Source organism: Rattus norvegicus, chromosome 10 (assembly GCF_021556685.1).
Source record: "Rattus norvegicus strain SHRSP/BbbUtx chromosome 10, alternate assembly SHRSP_T2T, whole genome shotgun sequence".
Classification (NCBI taxonomy): Eukaryota; Metazoa; Chordata; class Mammalia; order Rodentia; family Muridae; genus Rattus; species Rattus norvegicus.
Window position 1 is genome coordinate 41927143 of NC_141543.1, and position 21767 is coordinate 41948909.

The 21767-nt window shown below is 43.6% G+C and overlaps 1 protein-coding gene across 4 annotated transcripts in view; it reads right to left on the bottom strand.

Moving 5' to 3' along the window:
• The window catches only part of Sec24a (SEC24 homolog A, COPII component), a 77906-nt gene that overhangs the window by 42466 nt on the left and 13673 nt on the right, over positions 1 to 21767 (bottom strand). The window contains exons 2-8 of one of the 4 annotated variants that reach the window (XM_087570287.1): positions 13877 to 14341; positions 7493 to 7663; positions 5012 to 5086; positions 4335 to 4492; positions 3964 to 4136; positions 2705 to 2807; positions 319 to 442 (exon numbers count right to left, since the gene is read on the bottom strand). In XM_087570287.1, the coding sequence (XP_087426413.1) occupies positions 319 to 442; positions 2705 to 2807; positions 3964 to 4136; positions 4335 to 4492; positions 5012 to 5086; positions 7493 to 7663; positions 13877 to 14341 (1269 nt within the window). 4 annotated transcript variants of the gene reach the window in all.

The following is a 21767-nucleotide window of genomic DNA, read 5'->3' on the forward strand; positions in this document are numbered from 1 at the left end:
AGCTCACAACCACCTGTAACTCCAGCTGCCTCTGGCCTCCAAGGGCACCTGAATCCATCAGACTCAGATCTACACACACACACATAATACAAATATGGGTTTATTTTTTTTCCTCTTTGATTTTTTTCAAGACTGAGTTTCTTTGTATAGCCCTGGCTGTCCTGGAACTTACTCTCTAGACCAGCTAGCCTTGAACTCAGAGATTCACCTGTCTTTGCCTTCTGAGTTCTGGGATTAAAGGCCAATGCCACCCAAACAAAACAAAAATGTTTTTTTTTTTATTGTTTCAAATGTTAGAAATGTTTCAATAAATCATACCATCATTGACTCGATAACATAAGTTACATTTCCACCTTCTTTGATCCAGAAAGTTGACAAAGGGGTTGATGTAGGTCCTGCATGACCGGCATCTCACAATTGTACTGGAGGTGACTACGGGCAACTGCTGAAAGAACAGACTGAGGTGTTAACCCATTCCTTCCAAATGACTCCTGAGAGCAAAACCTAGTACAAAAAGTGTGGGCACTTAGGACCTCAATGCTAGAAGAAGATGCAGGAGGGCAGCAGCAAGTCTGAGGCCAGCCTGGGCTACAGAGCAAGAACTAACCTCACAACACCACAAGAAAATGCACCTATCAGAAAACTACTCTTTTCTTTAAACATCCTGACCAGGCGGTGTGTTCACAGTACAGTGTATTCTCAGGGACAGATGAAGAAGGAAATAGGGACAGCATTCTCTTTTGATTAGACAGGGCTCACCATGTTGCCCAGACCAGTTTCAAACTCCTAAACTCAAATAATCCTCCTGTCTCAGCTCCCAGGAAAGAAAGTACATTCCAAAACAATGAAAAATGAAATTACGAAATTTTAATTTTCTATTAAGAGGCCTATTCATTAGCTGGGTGGTGGTGGCCCAGGCCTTTAATCCCAGCCCTTGGGAGGGGGCAGAACTTCTGTGAATTCTAGGACAGGCTGGTGAGAATGTGAGTTCCGGGACAGCCAGGACTACGTGAGAAACCCTGTCTCAAAAACCATTTTAAAAAAGCATTTAAGGGTTATCATCTATATTAAGAGTTCTGGGGGCTGAAGAGATGGTTCAGCAGTTAAGAGCACTGACTGCTCTTCCAGAGTCCTGAGTTCAGTTCCCAGCAACCACATGGTGGCTGTCAACCATCTGTAATGGGATCTGATGCCCTCTTCTGGTGTGGCTGAAGATAGCAAGAGTATATATATATATATATATATATATATATATATATATATATATATATAATAAGTAAATCTTAAAAAAAAAGTTCTGGGTTAGGGATCTGGCTCAGCAGGTAAAAGCTTTTTGCAGTAAAAGCTTCGGCCTGCATTTAATTCCTAGAGCCCATGTCAAAAACTGGACGGTGTGGCAAGCATCTGTAACCCCACCAATCCTATGGTGGGGCAGGAGGGAAACACGGGAGAATCACTTAGACCATCTTCGGCCAGCTGGCCCAGAGCTCCCAGCATAGCAGAAACAAGAGCAAGCCTGTGTCCGTAGGGTAGGAAGGTGAAGCTACTCTCACCTCCATCTGCATGCACTGAACTCATGTCTATGTCACACACAGACAATAATAGGAAAAGAAAACCAACATCAAATACTTCAATAAGGGAAGTGAGCACTGTTGCCCATACCTTTAATTCTAGTACTTTAAAGGCTGAGGCAGGAGGATTCTTAACAGTTCAAGGCCAGTCTGAGCTATATAACAAGCAGCAGGCCAGCCAGGGCTATTACACGGCAAACAGCATCTTCAAGCAGACAAATGGAAGTCAATAAAGGGGTTGGGTAGTCCACCTCAGGTGCACAGCACTGGTCAAGCATGCGTGGGACCCTCATGGTAATCCCCAACTGAAATCGACCAATCAAACAATAAGATCCTACCACCCACACACTGGTACTCAAGAGCATGTGATCACGTGTTTAGGTCCTAGAGAATTAGGACACAAGTGATCTTCAGTTTTTTAGACTATGGAACAACTTCTATTTTATTTATAAATGTGCAGGCAGCAACTTCTTAGAGCAGTTGACTTCACTCCAAGAAGCTAGGGAAAACTATTTTAATGGTAATTTACAACTTAGATAAATACTCAAAATCCTCCCATTTGGGTCCCGAGTTGGAAGAGTGTGAGTCCCATTTGGAAGAGTGTGTACCACTAAGCCTGTATCTGTCTTTTTAGTTCTGCCCATCTACATAGCATCCCTTGAATTTTTCAATAATAGTTATCTTGTTCTCAACTTGAAATAAAAATGTTAGTTGAGGGGTTGGGGATTTGGCTCAGTGGCAGAGCGCTTGCCTAGGAAGCGCAAGGCCCTGGGTTCGGTCCCCAGCTCCGAAAAAAAGAACCAAAAAAAAAAAAAAAATAGTTAGTTAGTTGAATTAGAAATTAAAAAAGAAAATAACTCTGTCACATAACAGAGTTTACATTCATTCTTACATTGTTGCAAAAATATCTCACCACTTAGAGGTAATTTCCATGTCTACTCTCTCTAAAGAAGCACACCCCTGGGCTGGCTGTGAAGGCTCACACCTTTAATCCCAGGACTCAGGAGGCACAGGCACATGGATCTCAGTGAGTTCCAGGCCAGCCTGGTCTACAAAGAGGGCTTCAAGACAGCCAGGGCTGTCACACAGAGGAATCCTGTTTCAAAGAACAAACACACACACAAAAAGCATACCACTAGGTCCTTGAAAGGGTGGAGCAGCAGCCCCAAAGGAAGCTTGGCTTTATTCAGTAAGGCCTGAGTCTGAGGGACACTAGTCAGTGTGCAGCGAAATAACCTGTTGGGGAGGAAAAGGTACATGTCAGTTGCTGCTTTCATAATTTCAGGACAAGAAGAAAAATAAAATAAAAGGTACCTATCTTAATACTCTTGTTATTAGATCAGATTACAAATGAATTATAGACCTTTTAAAACCTTATATTAAACTCTTTAAATTGCCATGTGTGAGCACATAACTATGAATCCAATACCCACCACAGCGAGACCACATCTTAAGAATCTAACCATGGCGGGCAGTAGGAGCTCATGCCTTTAATCCAGCACTAAGGAGGCAGAGAAGGGACACACACAGAAACTTTCTCAAAACACAAACAAAAGAACAAGCTCATCTGGCCTCTGGGTAAAACGTCTGTCATTAACCTGACCTTGAAATTAGTAGTAGGCGATGACTCAAATCCTCAAACAAAAATCTTTTAAAATTAATTAATTACTCCACATTATTACTTCTTAGATAGGTTTTGATATGCTACCTAGGCTGGCCTTGAACTTGTAGGCTCAAGTGATTCTCCTACAACTCTATCAATCAGCTAGAGTACACCACTGTGCCAGGTCAAAATTTATTAAAGAGCAGTCTTACTAAAGCTGTTAAAAATATTACTTCAAAATTTAAAATTGTACACATTTTTGAGTCTTTACAACATACATTTAAATTATTACGGAATAAAGAGTTGAGTATAATGTCTTCAAATCTGAGAGACTAATTCAAGGGGAATAAAGCTTGAAGCCAGGCTGGGATCAGTGATACATGTCTTTAACCCCAGCTCTTGGGAGGCAGAGGCAGTCAGATCTCTGAGTTCAAGGCCAGCCTGGTCTACAAAGTTTCAGGACAGCGACACTGCACATAGAGCCCGTCTCAAAGCAAACCAACAAACCCCATGGCTATTCTCTGAATGTAGCCGAGGATCATGAGAGAAAAGCATCACTAGAGCTAACAAAAGCAACAACTCTTCAGGGATTCAGAAAACAGGCGGACTGTAAGAGACAGCCAACTCCATTTCTTAATACAGAACATGCAATCTCAGGTAAGCAATAACAGAGTCCTAGCTTATACAATGTACCTGGACCGCTTATCCACAACACCTAAAAAAGCACACCAGACAACTTGAGAACGCAGATACTGCCATATTTATAAAAAACAGTATTTGAAGCCTTACTCTGGGTTACAGTTGAGTTTCTGGACGTCTTCAAGCAAGTTTGGGACTGGAGGCTGCAATGGTGTCGAAGGAAGCATATTCCTTTCTTGAAGAAGATTGACAACTCTTAGACCCTCTGGATGTAGACTTAATCCACTCATGCTCGCAGTTAAATGATTAGCACCTAAGGGAGCCTACAGACAGTTTCAAAGTGAGTAACTTTTGTATGTACGTAGGGCTCAGCTAAGGTCTAGAGGAATACGCAAGTGCAGAGCATTATGAAATATTCATTATTATTCTAAATGGTATAAAGTATTCAAAATACCTTTTAAAACTTTCTTCATGTTTATATCTTGAGCAAAAAGGTAAAAATATATTTAAAAAAAGTTTACCTGAGTAAAGGCCTGGGGACCACTTGGGTAATTCAGGGAGGAGGGTGGCATTCCAGCCACTGGTGGTGCGGTGTTCTGGTAGCCTGGTGGTAGGGAGGGGTATGCATATCCCACACTTCGGCTTGTTTTGGGGTTCTGATTAACAAGCTGTGGTGTTGCTAGAAACAAGGGAACTTTTAAGTTCTAGTTTATATTCCAGACACTTAAAATCACAGTAAAGATCCATTAAATTATGAGAATTGTAATTTCAGTTTATGAATTATTTTCATTTATCATCTTAAAGAGAAACAATCATTAGTAACAAGTAAGAGCATGATCTCAATCTAGTTAATGTAGACTTGAGACATAAACATACAAAAAAGTTTAGCATGGTTAATTTACTTCCGTATTATATAATAAATTTTATATTCAGGCTAAATTTTCATCTTAAAAACTTTTGACTATACCCTAAACGTAAGTGAGGGACTAGGTACATGAATTTAAATGTGCACAGCTGATTACAGTACAGCACACAGAGCCTAAGGCTCCAGTTCTAAAGGCTGAGGAAACCGAGTGTCTGCAAGTAAAAATATCTCGACAGTGCTTACATGTACACAGCATAAACCTTCTTCTCTTAGTTCCCTACAGTGAACACACATTCCTGCCATAATGAGAAAGAGAAACACTCAGCATCTCACCCAAGAAGCCACCTCCTTCAATTTCATCGTAAGTGCTGTGAGCCGCAGATCCGGTATTGGCATTTGATGTAATACCTAAAAAGGAAATTCATCAACAAGACTGAAATAAGAACCAATACCACAGTTTTTTCAAGAAATGAACTACTATCCTCCTAGCACTGGAAAGGCAGAAGCAGGCAGACCCTGTGAGTTTGAGGCCAGCCTGGTTTACATAGTGAACTCCAGGACAGCCAAGGGTACACTGTAAAACCCAATCTCAAAAACAAAACCAATACGAACACAACATATCTAGTTAGAGACTGCTCAGTGGTTAAGAGCACTTCTCGAGGACCTCAAATGGGTCCCCAGACCCTCATCACAAATGCCTGTAACTCCAACTCCAGGGGGGTCTGGAACTCTTTTCTTGTGTCCAAGGGCATGGCACACATGTGCACATACCCATACATAGACACATACAGAGAAATAACCGAAGTAAATCTTTAAAGATGTCTGATGGTTCAGTTCAGGCTTGAAGGATGAACTGAGTTGACCACTAGGACACATGCTAGAAGGAATGAACCAGCTCCTACAAGTTGTACAACACACACACACACACACACACACACACACACACACACACACACAGGCACGCACGCACGCACACACGCACACACACATGCACGCACGCACGAATGTAATAAAAGTCTATTTTAAAATAAAAAACATAAAGCTGGACACATCTATAGTCCTAGCACTCGGGAGGTGGAGATAGGAGGATCAAGAGTTCAAGATCATCCTTGGCTACACTACACAGTGAAGCTAGCAAGGGCAACATGAGAACCCATCTCAAAAGAGACAGAGAGCTACACACAAACAACAAAACTGCCAAACATGTGGCTGACAAAGATGTGGGAAAGTAGAACTCGTCCACATTGCTACTGGGAATGTGAAACATTCGCTATTACAGAAAAGTGTCCAAGTGCCTCAAAAAACAGAAATTAAGAAGACTATAATTAGTGCAGCAAAGAGATGCCTGGATTCCCCTTTACAGAACATGCGCATAAGAGTCACGATATGGGATGAACTTCAAGTGTGCAGCAATGAATAAACATAAAGAAATGGAGGTGGCTCTCCACAATGAAGTACTAGCCATAAACAGGTCCGAGAATGCTATGTTAAATGACATAGGCCAGACACAGAAAGGGGACTAGCATATATTTATATACTCTCATTCATACAGAGAAACTAAAAACTATCTCAAAGAATGAAAGAGGAAAACTGTAACCAGATGATGTTAACGGAGTTGGTTAACAAGTACAAAACTAGTGTTAGGAGAATGTCTATCTAGAGTTCTACAAAACACAAGGGTGACTAAGTTAAAAACAATTACAGTGTTTCAGAATAGCTTGAAGGCTTTTGTTTATTTTCGGACAAGATTCCACTATACACCCCAAGCTGGCTTCAAATTAACGATTCTCCTGCCTCAGCTACTAAGAGCTGATAGGCATGCACCACCATGCCTGGTTTAGAAGAGATGCTTATAGATGTTCACCAGGCAAAGCAGTGCCGAGTACCCAGATGGTAGCTGTCCTAACCATCTAACTGTTCTCACTAGATGGGTCACACACATTATACTCCTATCAAACACCATACTCCATTATAAATATGTACCTTAAGTACTAATTTTAAAAAGCTCAAATGTGAAAATAAAAATGTAAATGCTGGGGGTTGGGGATTTAGCTCAGTGGTAGAGTGCTTGCCTAGGAAGCGCAAGGCCTTGGGTTTGGTCCCCAGCTCCGAAAAAAAGAACAAAAAAAAAAAAAAAATGTAAATGCTGGCAGGAGAAGAGCCAGGAATATATCTCAGGGGTCAAATGACTGCTTGGCACACCCAAGCCCCTGGGGTCAATTACCAGCACCCACTTCGTGGCTCAAACCTGTAACTCCAAAGGTAAAGAACCTGAAGGATAAAAGGTGTGTGTGTGTGTGTGTGTGTGTGTGTGTGTGTGTGTGTGTGTGTGTGTATGTGTGTGTGTGCGTGCGTGTGTGTAAAGGAAGTTGCTGGCTGGCTGCAACACGATAGGAGGGTGTGTGCCTAACACAAGATCCTGGGTTTGCTGCTCAGCACTGTAAACCAACAAACAGAAACAAAATAAGTTTAAAGGAGGAAAACGCAAGCCTTTAACATGTTTCTTTTTGAGACGGGATACCATCATGGACTTCAGGCAAGCCTGTAAGTCAGACTCTCAATTGTTGGGATTACAGGTAGGAGTGTGGCACCAAACACACAACTCTTTCAGATAGCTCAGATGTAGCTGTAGCTTTATGGAAAAGAAACAGGAGTCTTGGAAGGAATCTTTTTTCCCCACAGATTAAAGAAGGATCCTAAAGTATTCTAACACTAATGTACCAGGAATTCTAAGGTCTGGGACGCAGACCACATTCTCACTCTTTCTGCCCTGGGCTGAGATTCTGAGCAGTGGCTTTGCCTTCACTCACTTACCTTCTTGATTGACAGCTGAGTTAAGTGAGGGTGGGAACGCAGCCCTAGGAGGTGTTTTCTGGGGCACAGGGCCCCGGCTGGGAGGCGGGCCTCCAGCTGGAGGAGGCCCAGGAGGGGCTCCTGGCTGAAAAGTGGGAGGCAGAGGTGGATTCTGTAAGGGAAGTGCAGAACCTATGGAAACATGGGTTTTTCACGTCACGTAAGAACTTAAGACAATGGTTCCGAACAATCTTTATTAAAACCAAGTAGACTTCTAAATCGACATTTTAATAAAAAATAGCCATCAATGAGTTAACAGAAATACACTGGCATCTTGAATTTGTACCTCTATATGCAAAGTCTACCTTTTCTAACTCCCTCTTACTACGCTTCCTATCTGTCAGTTCTCAAAGCAATAAAAATACACCAGCGACCCACAATCCCAGCATTCAGGGGGCTGAGACAGGAGGATCAGCAAGCTAGAAGCCAGCCTGGGCCACATAGGAAGATCTTGTTCTCACAGAACATGCATACACACATTAGCGCAAAATCACTTCTAGGGTAATAGAATATTCTGATTTTCTTTTTCATTAACTGATCATAAAAACATTAGGAGGCAATAAAATAATAAGAATAAATTAAAATAAATAAAATGTCAATTTTATCATATCAAATTTACATTAAAAAAATACAGGGTCTCACTATCTGTACTGGGTGGTCTCAGACACGATGTAATCCTTTGCCGCAGTCTCTACATACTGGGATTAGCAATGTGTGTGACCATGCCTGGCACATGTTACTCATTTTATTTAAAATGAATTATGTTAGTCCTCCAATTTTTATTTCATTTGTTTGGCTTTAACTGGTATGTGTGACCTCTTAAAATGAGCTTATAGGGCATTCCTCTCTGGGTGGCTCTTTCATGGCCTTAAGGGCGTTCCTTTGCACTTTTCTCTAATAAATCCACACTCTCTCTGCTTAAAAATGAGATTATTCAGTGTTGGCCCACGCCTTTAATCCCAACACTCAGGAGGCACAGGCAGGCAGAGCTCTGAGTTCAAGAGAAGCCAGGGCTATACAAAGAAACCCTGTTTCAAAATCAGAAAGAGAGAGAGAGAGAGAGAGAGAGAGAGAGAGAGAGAGAGAGAGAGAGAGAGAGAGAGAGAGAGAGGGAGGTGGGGGGAGGGAGGCAGGCAGGCAGGCAGGCTGACTGACTGACTGACTGACTGACTGACTGACTGACTGGGGCATGGTGGTTTACAACTTTAAGCCCAATGTTTGAGAGGCAGAGGCAGGTGGATCTCTGAGTTTGAGGCCAGCCTGGTCTACAGAGTGAGTTCCAGAACAGGCAGTGCTAGCTACACAGAGAAACCCTGTTACAAACAAAGAAAAGGAGAGAGCCAACTTCTACAGGTTGCTCTGACCTTCACGTGTGCACCATGGCTCTCACACACTCACACACTGAACGAATAGAGTCTTGTGGATAACGGTGTTTGATTTCCAGAACACATGCTGGGTTTTACAACCATCTATAACTTCTGTCTCAGGAGTGCAATGTTACCTTCTGACTTCTGGCATGCCATAAACCATGCATACAGTGAGCTTACATAGATGCAGGCAAAACATTCATGCACAAAAATCTGAATTTTTAGATTTACTTACTTATGTGAGTGTGTGTGTGCGTGCTTGTGAGTGCGCGTATGTTCACCATATGTATGTGGCGACGGTAGAGAGCAGGAGACATTAGACCCCCAAAGCTAGAATTATAGAAGTCTTCAGTACAATGCAGGTTCTGGGACTTGAGCTCAAGTCCTTTGTAAGAGCAGTACACACTCTTAGCCATGGAGTCACACCTCTCCAGCTCTTTGCGTGCTCTCTCTCTCTCTCTCTGTCTCTCTCTCTCTCTGAAACAGGGCTTCACACAGCCCAGATGAGCCTCAAGTAACTGTGGCTGACAATGACCTTGCTGATTCTCCTGCCTCCTGAGTGCAAGCTGTCACGCCTGGTTTATGAGGTTCTGAGGAACTGGAGATACTGACCCAGAGCTTTAGATGGACAAACATTCTACCAGCTGAGCTCTACTCTCAGTCCTCCCTTCTCCAGTTTCTTGAGACAGAGCCTAACTATATAGTTTTGAACTCATGATCCTCCTACCTCAGCCTGAGGACTGGGTTATTTTTTTTTAAGATTTATTTATTTTATTTTGTATGTATGGGTGTTTTGCCTGTATGTTTGCGAAGCACATACATGCAGTGCCCAGAGACTAGAAAGGGCATCAAATCTCCTGGTGCTGGAATGATGGCTGTGAGCCACCAGATGTGGGTGCCAGGAGCCAGACCTAGGGCCTGTGTAAGAGCAGCCAATGAATGCTCTGGCCATGAGTACCTGCAGTGCCTCCTGTGCTGGGGTGACTAGGCACGCATCCCCACACCTGGTTTCAAGACTTATAAAAGAAAACAAAGCAAAAAACCTCATTGTTTTTGTAATTACTGACACGGTTAATACACTTTACCTATAAAACACCTGTATTTTATAAAACCAAAGGAAAAAATGTCACCAAATATGAAAGCTTTGAAAAAGTCATCTTAATACTGTTAAATTCTCCAGAACCAATGGATAAAATCTTTGTTAGTAATAAATCCTTATTGGTCTTAGCAAGGATTCTGGGAAAGGAAAGATAAGACTGCGGCCCTGCAACTCCCTATCAGGAAAGCGCCCACACATCTATGACAGTCCACACAATTCAAAAGGACAGAGGGCAAGGTGCACTCCCAACTCAGCATTACAAAGAACGTCTGACTCCAAAAACTGTCTAACCATGAAGTTTCGAGGGCTTAATGTTTAACAAAACACAAGTGAGAACAAAAAAAAAAAATGTATTTAAAGCCAGGTTGTTGCGGTTTACACCTTTAATCCTAGCACTCAGGAGGCAGAGGCAGGTGAATCTCTATGAGTTTAAGGCCAGCCTGGTCTACAGAATAAGTTCTAGAACAGTCTGGGCTACACAGAGAAACCCTGTCTTGAAAAACAAAACAAAAAGAAAGAAAAAACCCACAAGTTGGTTTACAGTTGCTTTTCAGATCTTTTAGAACATTTCTGAATTCAGAATATGTTATACTCCATAAGAGATTTAAAAAAACAAACATTTTTCAAAACAGGCTTCTCTATGAAGTAGTTCTCAAGAGATGCACTTGCCCTGCCTCCAAAGATTACACATGCGCACCACTGACCCAGGGCACAGGAGAGACGAGGTGGCCCTGTTCTTCACTGCGGGGATCCATTCCAGAGCCCGGCACATGCTGGGCACGTGAAGCTCAACACTGCCCATTTCTACACCAAGTGTCAGGGTCTGCACTGGCCTTTCCAGACCCCAAAGCTACCTGAAGTGTGGGTGAAGAGGCAGAAAAAAACAGAACAGGCTTTCTTGTATATGTTTTCTTTTAAATTTATGTTTTTATTTAGGTGTGTGTGTGTGTGTGTGTGTGTGTGTGTGTGTGTGTGTGTGTGTGTGTGTGTGTATAAGAGACAAGTGTGTGTATATGCCCACAGTGTTCAAAAGAGGGCAACAGATCTTCTGAGCTAGAGTTCCCAATGGCATGAACCATCTAACAAGGGTGCTGGAAACCAAACTCAGTGCTCTGGATGGAAGGGCAGTAAGCACCCCCACCACTGAGCAGTCACTCTAGTCCAGTTTGTTCTGTCCTCTGAAAACATGGGCCAGTGAGATGGCTCAGTAGCTAAAGGTGCCTGACAACCTGAGTCCCTTTCCCTTTCTTTTTTTAAATTCGTGTGTTTGTATTCAGAGCTAGGGTCTCACTGGGTAATTTGGGCTGGGCTGGAGCTCACTATGTAGGCAAAGCTAGCTTCAAATTCAGAGATTTGCCTGCCTCTGGTATTAAAGGAGTTCACCACTGCTTCTAGCCATTTAAAAAAAAATTAATGGCAGTTATTTACTGTGTATGCTGCTGGAGATAGAACTTAAGTTACTAGCAATGGTAGACAGTGCTTCAGGACCGAAGCCAGGGCCTTGTGCTTGCTAGGCAAGCGCTCTACCACTGAGCTAAATCCCCAACCCCTAGACAGTGCTTCTTAACCTACTGAGCCATCTCTTCAGTGCACACGCATGTGTATGTGTTTGAGATGGGACCTCATTCTGTATCGTAGCGTGCAGGCGTGTGTGTTCGTGCATGTGCGTGTGTGCGTGTGTGCGTGTGTGTGTGTTGGAAATGGGACCTCATTCTATACTCTAGGTTGGCTTTAAAACTCCTGGCAGTCTCCTGGCTTATCTCCAAGTTACCAGTATTACAGGTATGAACTGCCACACCCAGTTTGATAATAGAGGCTTTAGTTCCAGACTCTCAAGTACAAATTGAGAACATAGAAATGAAAACTGAGAATGTTTGGACACCATACATTTACTTTAGTTTCACGGTCATAGTTTACACAACCTTTCTCTCTCTCTCTCTCTCTCTCTCTCTCTCTCTCTCTCTCTCTCTCTTTGTTAGTCTTAGCAGGCCACCACATCCTAGGCTCGTAATCTTCCTGCCTAAGCCTTTTGAGCAACTGAGAAAGTAGGTGAAACAGTTTTTCACTTTCCTTTAGATTTATTTTTATTATTATTTGTGGTTGTGTATGTGCACGTTTGTGCAAGTGCCCAATGCCTGCAGAGGGCACTGTGTCCCGCAGAGCTGTGGTCACTGGACTGCCTGGCTTGTCCTCAGGACTGCACAGCAAGCACTCTCAACAGCTGAGCCATCTCCACTGTCCCTAGAATAGTCTTTACGGAGTATGCTTTCCCAGACTGTTTCTGTGCATTAGGCAAATTATTCAAGCTTCACATTTCTCAGCTGTAAAGAAATTGCTAGGAAACTTCTTTTCCTGTAAGAGAAGACCGCTCATGTACAGAGAGCCAGGCTAGCCTGAAATTCATTATCTTCCTGCCTCAGTTCTCCAAGAGGACTTATAGACATGTCCCATAATATCCACCTCTGTTCTGCAGTGATGGTTAAATAACAAAATGGATGTAATAGTTTGGTAAAAAACTGGTGTCACAAGGAGTCCCGGCTAATGTGTCCTTTTTGTTTTTTGTGGAGTTTTAAAAGGTTTTTTTTGACTTTTGAGTGTTGTGCTTGTGGAGTTCAAAAGAGGGCAGCAGATCCTCCAGAGCAGCCCCACCTGAGTGCTGGGAACTGACCTCAGGTCCTCTGCAAGAGCGACATGCACTCTTAATCACTGTGTGACCCTGGCAAGCCTTGGTCCTCCAGCCTTGTTTCCATGTGCTGCGTTACAGCCATGGGCCACCACGCCCAGAGCACTTCATTTATGCCTAAGGAGAGGGGGCACAGGGCCACGGGCCACACTTGCAGGAGGTTGGAGACAACTCACTGGAGTTAGCGTTTCTACTGCTGGCTGTTCTGGAACTCAGACCATCAAGCTTGGATCAGCACGTCTGCCCACTGAGCCACCTCATCAGCCCGAGGTGTTCGGGTTTATTCTTAGCACATACTCTGAGAAAATGAACCATTAACAACTTCCAGATGAAGCACTAGTATCAACAGCTATCCTTTTATTCACACTCCCTTAACTATACAGATTGTCCATCTAGCATGTAGCTTAGTAGCTGCTAAAAGCAGTCTTTATGGTGGTAGGGGGTGTGGGGGGCAGTTCTAGAGACTGACTCAGGGTCCTAGCACTTGCACAGCACATACCTATGACTTACCACACTCCCGGGTTTGGTAGCGCACACCTGTAATCACTACACTGCCGAGCTAACGGCAGGTGCTCAGTTCATAGTCATCTTTAACTGTTTAGTAAACTCAAGGACAAGAATGACCCAAACTATAGAACAACCTGTCTTCCCAAAGAAAAGGCAGAAAAGAAAGACTAACCTGAGAACAACTGTTAATTAGACCCAAGTCCTATTTACTCTCACTGTGACTATGTCACACACGGCAACCATTTGAAATGAATCTCCATTAATAACTAGGAGTAGCTTTCATTAAGTAGCTATCTTCTAGGGCATCACCAAGCCCGTTGTGCATGTGTGTACCCCAGAGCCGGGATTTACGAAGGTATGTGCCATCGCATCTGTTATCTTCCAGTCCTATGACAGTGACCGCACAAAAATCTAAGTTCCTGGAGAACTGAGGCTTGGGAGGCTGAAGCAGGAGGATTACTTGAGTCCAGGAGCTGCAATTCATCATAGGCAACTAACAAGACCTTGTCTCCTTACAAGGAAAGAAAAACAAAATACCTACAAAGCAAAAGCAGCAACAGTTCAGGAACGTAAGCAGTCTATTAAGTTAAAGGTGTGAAAAGAAACTTATTTAAAGACTAACTGATTTAAAACAAAACAACAACAACAAACAGTTGTTTTCTAACATTGCAAACATCCTCCATGAGTACCTGGCTTTTTGAAGCTGGTTTGAAGTGCAGGGTCTCCAGAAGAAACATACGGATGATCTGCTGTGAAATCTGTATTCCCAGGTATAGTTGGCTGAGCTACATGAGGAAAATGATTGGTCTGTGGTCCTGTGGATGGATGGTTATATTGCCAATTCAGAGGCGGGGCGGGGTTGGTTCCAGGAGGAAAGCTACCAGAAGGCATTGGTGTAGCAGCTGGGTTCTGAGAAGTAGGTAGTGCCATTCGGGGAACAGGACCACTATGAAGTGAGGGTGGTACTGGACTGGAAGTCACAAGTGGACTATTAAGAGCCTGTCCAGATCCCTGAGAACCACCATAGTTCGACTGTGCAGAGAATGGATTCAAAGTCTTTGCTGGCATTGGATGAGGGTAGGATCCTGGAAGTTGGGAATCATATCCTTGGCTCAGTGATACTTGTGAAGACATCAGTGTATGTTGGACAGGACCTTCAGAAGAAACAGGAGAAAAATTAGCCTTGCAAACAAATATAACAATATACGCGCGCGCGCGCGCACACACACACACACACACACACACACACACACACACACACACGGGGTTAAGAGTATGGTTCATACAAAAGATACTGGGTTCAATATCTAGGAGCAGGGAACAAGTAGAACACTCAGAAGACTGATGCAGGATGATTGTAAATTCCAATATAGCCTACGGTACAGTGAGATTCTGCATTATTCTCCAAGTAAGGAGGCCAGACACGCAGACACACATCTTTTTTTTTTTTTTTTTTTTGGAGCTGGGGACCGAACCCAGGGCCTTGCGCTTGCTAGGCAAGTGCTCTACCGCTGAGCTAAATCCCCAACCCCGCAGACACACATCTTTAATCCCAGCACTTGGGAGGCAGAGGCAGGTGGATCTCTGGAAGTTCAAGACCAGCCAGATTTACACACAGAGTTCTGGGTCAGCCAAGGGCTACAACACTAAGAACCTGTCTCAAAACAACAGACACACACATACACCAAAGTATTAAGTATTACTTTCAGGGACTAAAGAGATGACTCACCGGTTAAGAGCAATGGCTGCTTTTCAGAAGGACCAGGGTTCAATTCCTAGCACCCACATGATGGCTCAAAACTATCAAACTATCAAAACTAACTAAGTCTCAGAGGATCCAATGACTTCTGGACTCTGAGGACACCAGACATATGACATAATGCAGGCAAAATGCCCATACATATAAACAAATATTAGAGATATCTTATTAAATTTCTCCTTCAAATATTGTTATACTCAACAATAGAGACAACTTAATTAAAAAAATAAGCAGAAAGGCTGGGCAGTGGTGGTGCACACCTTTAATCCTAGCACTCAGGAGGCAGAGGCAGGAGGATCTCTGTGGATTCAGGAGAGCTTGGTCTACAGAGCTAGTAACATGGTAACCAGAGCTACATAAAGAAACCATGTCTTAAAATATGCAAGCAAGCAAGCAAGCGAATGAACAAACAAAGCAGAAGGATCTTAAAGTCATATTAAGATAATGAGATCTGATGCTCTCTTCAGGCATGCAAGCATACATGCAGATAGAGCGCTCATATACATTAAATAAACCTGTAAAAAAGATAGAGAAAAGAAAGCATGCATGAGCCTGGCATGGTGGCACGTGCCTTCTACCTGGCAGTTCTCAAGATCCTTTTGAAGGTCAAAGGACCCTGTCACATGGATCAACTAAGTCCATAGGAAAACATAGGTATTTACATTATTACTCCTAACAGTAGCAAAATTAGTTATGAAGTAGCAATGAAAATAATTTTATGGCTGAGGGTGGTCACAACACGAGGAAGGTATTAGAAGGTTGAGATCCCAGTACTTGGAAGGCATTGGCACTGTGAAATGGAGTCAGTCTGGTCTATGAACTGAGTTCCTGTTAAATAGAGGAACCTGCCTTGAAAAAAACCACATACATGTTAATAACCACTTGTAAAGATATTAATTTGGGGGGCTGGAGAGATGGCTCAGTGGTTAAGAGCACTGATTGCTCTTCCAGAGGTCCTGAGTTCAATTCCCAGCAACCACATGGTGGTTCATAACCATCTGTAATGCTCTCTTCTGGTGTGTCTGAAGACAGCGACAATGTACTCATATACATGAAATAAACAAATCTTTTAAAAAAAAAAAGATATTAATTTGGGGCTGCACCGATGGCCCAGTAGGTAAGAGAATGCTATCAAGATGTGCTATCAGGAAGACTCTGGTTCAGCACCCATAGATCAAGCCAGGTGTACCACAAACACCTGAGGAATCTTAGGCCTTCTTCTGGCCCCACACAGGAAAAGGCACTAGCACCTGCACACACACATGCACAGACTAACACAAACTTGTACATACACACATACATACATACCTCCATACATACATACAAATAAATAAATCTAAAATCAGACATTTATTCAACATAATAGCCACTGGAGAATGGGAAATGGAAACTAAACAGTAAAAGAAACACTTAGACCAACCAGGATGGTTAAAACAAAAAAGAGGTGCAGTAACAAGTCGGCATGCTTGTGGGAATATACACCCATGCAGCTACCAGCCCTGCTGTCTACATTTGAAAGTTATCATGTGGTCTTGCAATCCCCTTGGTCTGCAGTCACTTTACGCAAATGTTCAGAGCATTTCTTATATCTGTGGTGCTGCCATACTCCCTCACATTATAATAATGGACTAAGCACCAAAAACTGTAGCCAGGTCCCCAATTCAATGCTTCCTTGGCCATGGTTTCTCTTCAGAACAATGGAACAATGACTACGACAGAGGTTGGTACCAGAGTGGTTGGTATTTCTGTGACAGCAATACTATCATGCTGTTTGATGGAGGAATCTGCAAGACTCTGGGATTTAGACTAGAAAAGCAGTTGGATACTTTAAGTAGGGCTTAATGGGCCATCGTAATAGGAGCATGAAGGAATGTGGGGGCCCAGTTCAAGAAATTTCAGAGAAGAGAAATAGTAGTAAGTAGCACTCAGAAGTCCGATGCTTTTAATCCCAGAGACCATTCTTGTGATATTCTGACAAAGAACGTGGCTGCTTTTTGCCCTTTTCCTATACATCTACCTGATCTATACAGTGAAAAGGAGCAAGTGAGGCAAGAAGAAATACAAAATGTTCAGTTGGAGGAGAAAAGGAGCACCAGGAAGCATAATGGAGCTAAATTCAATGCTCAAGGAGATAAAAAGTTTAAAGAAAAGCCTGAGGCTGAATGGAATAAAAGGGAGTGGTGAAGTCAGGGGAAGACCCACCTCAGCTAGGCTTCCCATTTGTGTGTGGTCCTAAAGCATCTGTGGGTTTAAAGAACAGTGTAAGCAGTGAAGGAAACCACCTCAACTGAAAACTGGTAGAGGGCACTGAAGAGGCCACGACTCAGCACCACCAGGCAGCTGGACTTGGCAGCTTTGGCCACACGGTTCTGGCTTTACAGTCACGGATACAAGAAAGGGGCTGTGAATCTCCCTCCAAGGCTAAGGAAAGTCACTGAGGCCTGATGTGCCTCAGGACTGTCCCTGTGCACGGAGGCCTCGAGACCACTGTCTGAGACTGTAAGGATGAAACTTGGATTTCACAGCAGACTCCAAGAAGATGGAGACGCCAGACTCCTTTAATATTTGCCAAGAACTGAAGATCAGGTGAGGAACCAACCTAAGAGACAGAAGTGTGTTGGACAAAGCCGAAAGGAGTTGAGATCCGAAGACCATCTTGATATCAGACGCCGAGATGCAGATTTTCAAGTTTGGCCTGCTGGTTTTATCTTGCTTTGCCCAGCATTTCCTTGCTATGTTATTGTGCACTGTGTAAGATTATCCTGTGTTATACAAATGCTGATTTCTATGCCCCTGTATCAACTGTAATCCAGGCATGACATTATACTTACTCTAAATATCTCCCGACTCAGTGTGGTGTAAACACTTATTCTCTGACATATCAATAAAAGCTGATCAGCCAATGGCTGAGCAGAAAAGAAAATAGAACTGGACTTCCAATCCTAGTCAGGGAAGTGGGGGATGGGGAGGAGGAAGAGAATTCTCCATGAGGAAAGGGTCAAGGAGACACTGTGGGAATACACCTGGAGCAGAGAGAGCCAGACGAGTACTAAAATGCAAGTATCTCGGAGATTTTGGCTGGGAGGTAGCCAGATAAAAGATTAAAATACATTAGTACTGTTCAGCTATTGTGCTGTAAAGCGTGAGTAAATACATCTTATAGTCTCTGTCTCATTTATTTGGGAGTTAGTTGGAATAAAGAAAAAACTATCACCTTTAAAATTATACTAGCACATCCTTTCCTCCCTTTTGGAATGATAATGTATGTGTCATTGTATGTTAGAAGCATGTAATCTGCTTTTTTCTTTTGATTTTATAGAGGCTTACAGTTAAGAGAACGCCATGAGTCTCAGAAGAGACCTTGGACTTTGGCCTTATTGGGGGGGTGGGGTGTCAAGACAGGGTTTCTCTGTGAAGCCCTGGTTGTCCTAGAACTCAGAGATTCACCTGCCTCTGTCTCCCTAGTGCTGGGATTAAAGACCACTGGCTAAACTCTGGACTTTTAAAATGCTTGAAACAGAGCATATAGGAACTTTTGAAGTTGTACTAAATGCATTTTGCATTATAATATGGCTATAAACTTATGGGTGCCAGGGAGTGCAGTGTGGTAGTTTGAATAAGAATGTCCCCATATGCTCATATATTTGAATGCTTAGTAATTACAGTGGCACTATCTTGGAAGGATTAAGAGGTGTGGCCTTGTTAGAATAGGTGTGGCCTTGTTGGAGGAAGTGTGTCACTGGAGATGGGCTTTGAGGTTTCAAAAGTCCAAGGCAGCTCAGTTTTCTTTTTTCCTGTGGCCTGAAGATCAGGCTGTAGCTCTCAGACACTGTTCAGTGCCATGTGTGCCACCATGCTTCTTAACCACAACAATGACTAAGCTTCTGAAACTGAGCACGTCCCCATTAAATGCTTCCCTTTAAAGAGCTGCCTTGGCCGTGGCGTCTCTTTACAGCAGTAGAACAGTGACTAATGTCTCCAAAATGGAGACAAGCACCCCATCAACAGACCAAGGGTAACCCAGTGGGATACATCTATCTGTACAATGGGATATGATTTGGTCATAAAAACAAAGTGCTGCTAACATATTATAAATGCTATAAACCTTAAAAATATTACTGTATGTTGGGGCTGGAGCACAGCATCTGTCTACTATGTATAAAGGCCCTGAGTTCACTTATCACTACCACCACCACCACCACCACCACCACACACACACACACACACACACACACACACACACACACACACACACCTTTTTAATTCGAAGACAGAGGAGACTCTAATTATACATGCATTGTATAATTAACCTATATATAATGTCAGAATCAAAGGCTGATTCATGGCTGGGGCACTACAGTGACTGCTAAAGGGTTTGCCTTGTCTTTAGGGGTAGAATACTCTGAAATCTGGGTACTGAGATGGCTCATTGGGTAAAAGTGTTTGCCATGCAAGCTAACAACCTGAAGTCATAACAGAAACAGAGAACCGACTCACCAAAGACACTCTCTGACCTCTCCATGTGTGCACCGCAGCATGTGGACAGGCTACCCAACACAGCGCACACACCAGAGGGAGGGAGGGAGGTGGGGAGGAAGGGAGGGATAGAAGGAGAGAGGGGGGGGGGAGGGAGGGAGGGAAGGACTGTTTTCTTTAAATCTGCATACCAATGCCAGGTGTGGTACCCCATGCCCATAATCTCAGAAAACTGAGGCAGAAAGATCTCTATGACCAGAGTATGAGGCCAGCCTAGGTGGCAGAGACCCTGTCTCAAAATAAGGGGCAGGGGACTCCATACTACACACCTGGTCACTGTCATGAAACTATCCCATCCTGTATATGCGATGACCTTCCAGGTTGCTGAAGACACAGATGTCTAAGAGGGGTTGCCTTTCCCCACACTTGCTTGCTCTTATGACTCTGGTTGCTCAATGAACTCCTTCTACTGTCCATTATAAATGTTTCTTCAAGTTCTGTGAGCTGTCTACCAAACGTCTGCATCCAAGCAGGAGGACCATGGGATTCACTGATATAGCCAATCAGAAGCACAAGTCAGAAACCTTTGACTTGGTACTGGCATCTGAAGCCACTTATGGGACGAAATGCTTATGTGACCTGAAGGCTCTGGGGTATCTCTGGGTGGATGGGGTCACTACTGAACAGGACAGGTTGAGCTGTAGTTGTAGCCATTGGAGAACTGCTTGTGCACACACCCAGCGTGGTCACAAGAGGGTTCTCTCTGTTGTGTGAGGGAAAGCAGAGAGCAGCAGCAGGGTTTGTTCCTTTACTCCTGACCTCTTCCTGGTCCAACAGTAAGTGTCCTCCAGGAAGTGGTGCCCCTCCTACCCCACTGACCTCACAGGTGCTTGGACACACCATTCACACACCATTCCCTTCACACCAATTGCTGGGCGATTTATTCTCCATCACTGTTTCTGTACTCCATTACCTTAAAGCTACTGGGGGAGGGGCGGCTATTACAGTCATCCTTTTCCCCTTAGTGCCCACCTCCTCATTCCACCAGTGAGATTGCCTTAAAAACCCTAAATAAGGGCTAGAGAGATGGCTCAGTGGTTAAGAGCACTGACTGCTCTTCCAGAGGTACTGAGTTCAATTCCTAGCAACTACATGGTGACTTACAACCATCTGTAATAGGATGTAATGCCCTCTTCTGGTGTGTCTGAGGACAGCTACAGCATACTCATATACATAAAATAAATAAACATTAAAAAAAGAAAAGAAAAAGAAAGAAACACCATGACCAAGGCAAACATTTAATGGGGGCTGGCTTACAGCTTCAGAGGATTGGTCCATTATTATCAATGACCGGAAGCATGGTAACGCAGGCAGATATGGTGCTGGAGGAGCTGAGAGTTCTACAGCTTGATTGGAAGGCAGCCAGGAGAGAACTGTCTTCTGCAGGCAAGAGAGGAGGGTCTCTTCTGAATTGAGTGGAGCTTGACCACAGGAATCCTCAAAGCCCACCTACACAGTAACACACTTCCTCCAACAAGGCCACACCTCCTAGTAGTGCCACTTCCCCTGGGCTAAGTCTATTCAAACCACCGAGCTCCAACAGAAAACATTTAATTGCGGCTGGCTTACGGCTTCAAAGGTTTATACTATTATCATGGCAGGAAGCATGGAGACAGCCCAGGCAGACATGGCAATAGAGAAGGAGCTGAGAGTTCTACATCTGGATCCACAGGCAGCAAGAAGAGAGAGGCGCTCTGGGCCTACCTTGAATATCTGAAACCTCCAGGTAACTGTTAACTCGTTTCCTCCAACAAGGCCATCCTCCTACTAGTGCCCCTCTATGACTCTATGGGGAACATTTTCACTTAAACCACCACAGAGGTCAAGTTAGGTGAAGTAAAGCGAAAGAGAGTCAATTCAGTGCAAAAAGTGCTTCACACCAACAGCAGTTTCCTAATCAAAGAAGAATCTGCAACAAGGGTACAGATTTAGACCCCAGGTCTAACCGTAGTAAATGTCTATTCTACAAGACTCAACAGAAGCCCAGCTAGGTAGCCCACACCTGTAATCCCAGTACTTCAGAGTCAGGTACCAGAAGGCTGTCGTGAGTTAGAGGCTCGCCTGAGATACAGTGGGAGACTCCTTCACTTCTCCCTACTGACCAAAAACCAGTAACTCACTCAACAGACTCCTAGCACCTGAAAGAGTATATGCCTCAGGTACTGACAGCTCACACAGATTTTGTAATGGACTGTAGAAACTGCACGTGTGAACTGGATGTAATGGCACACATCTGTAAATCTAACACCGTGATGGCAGAGGGAGGAAGATCCCATCAAGTCCAA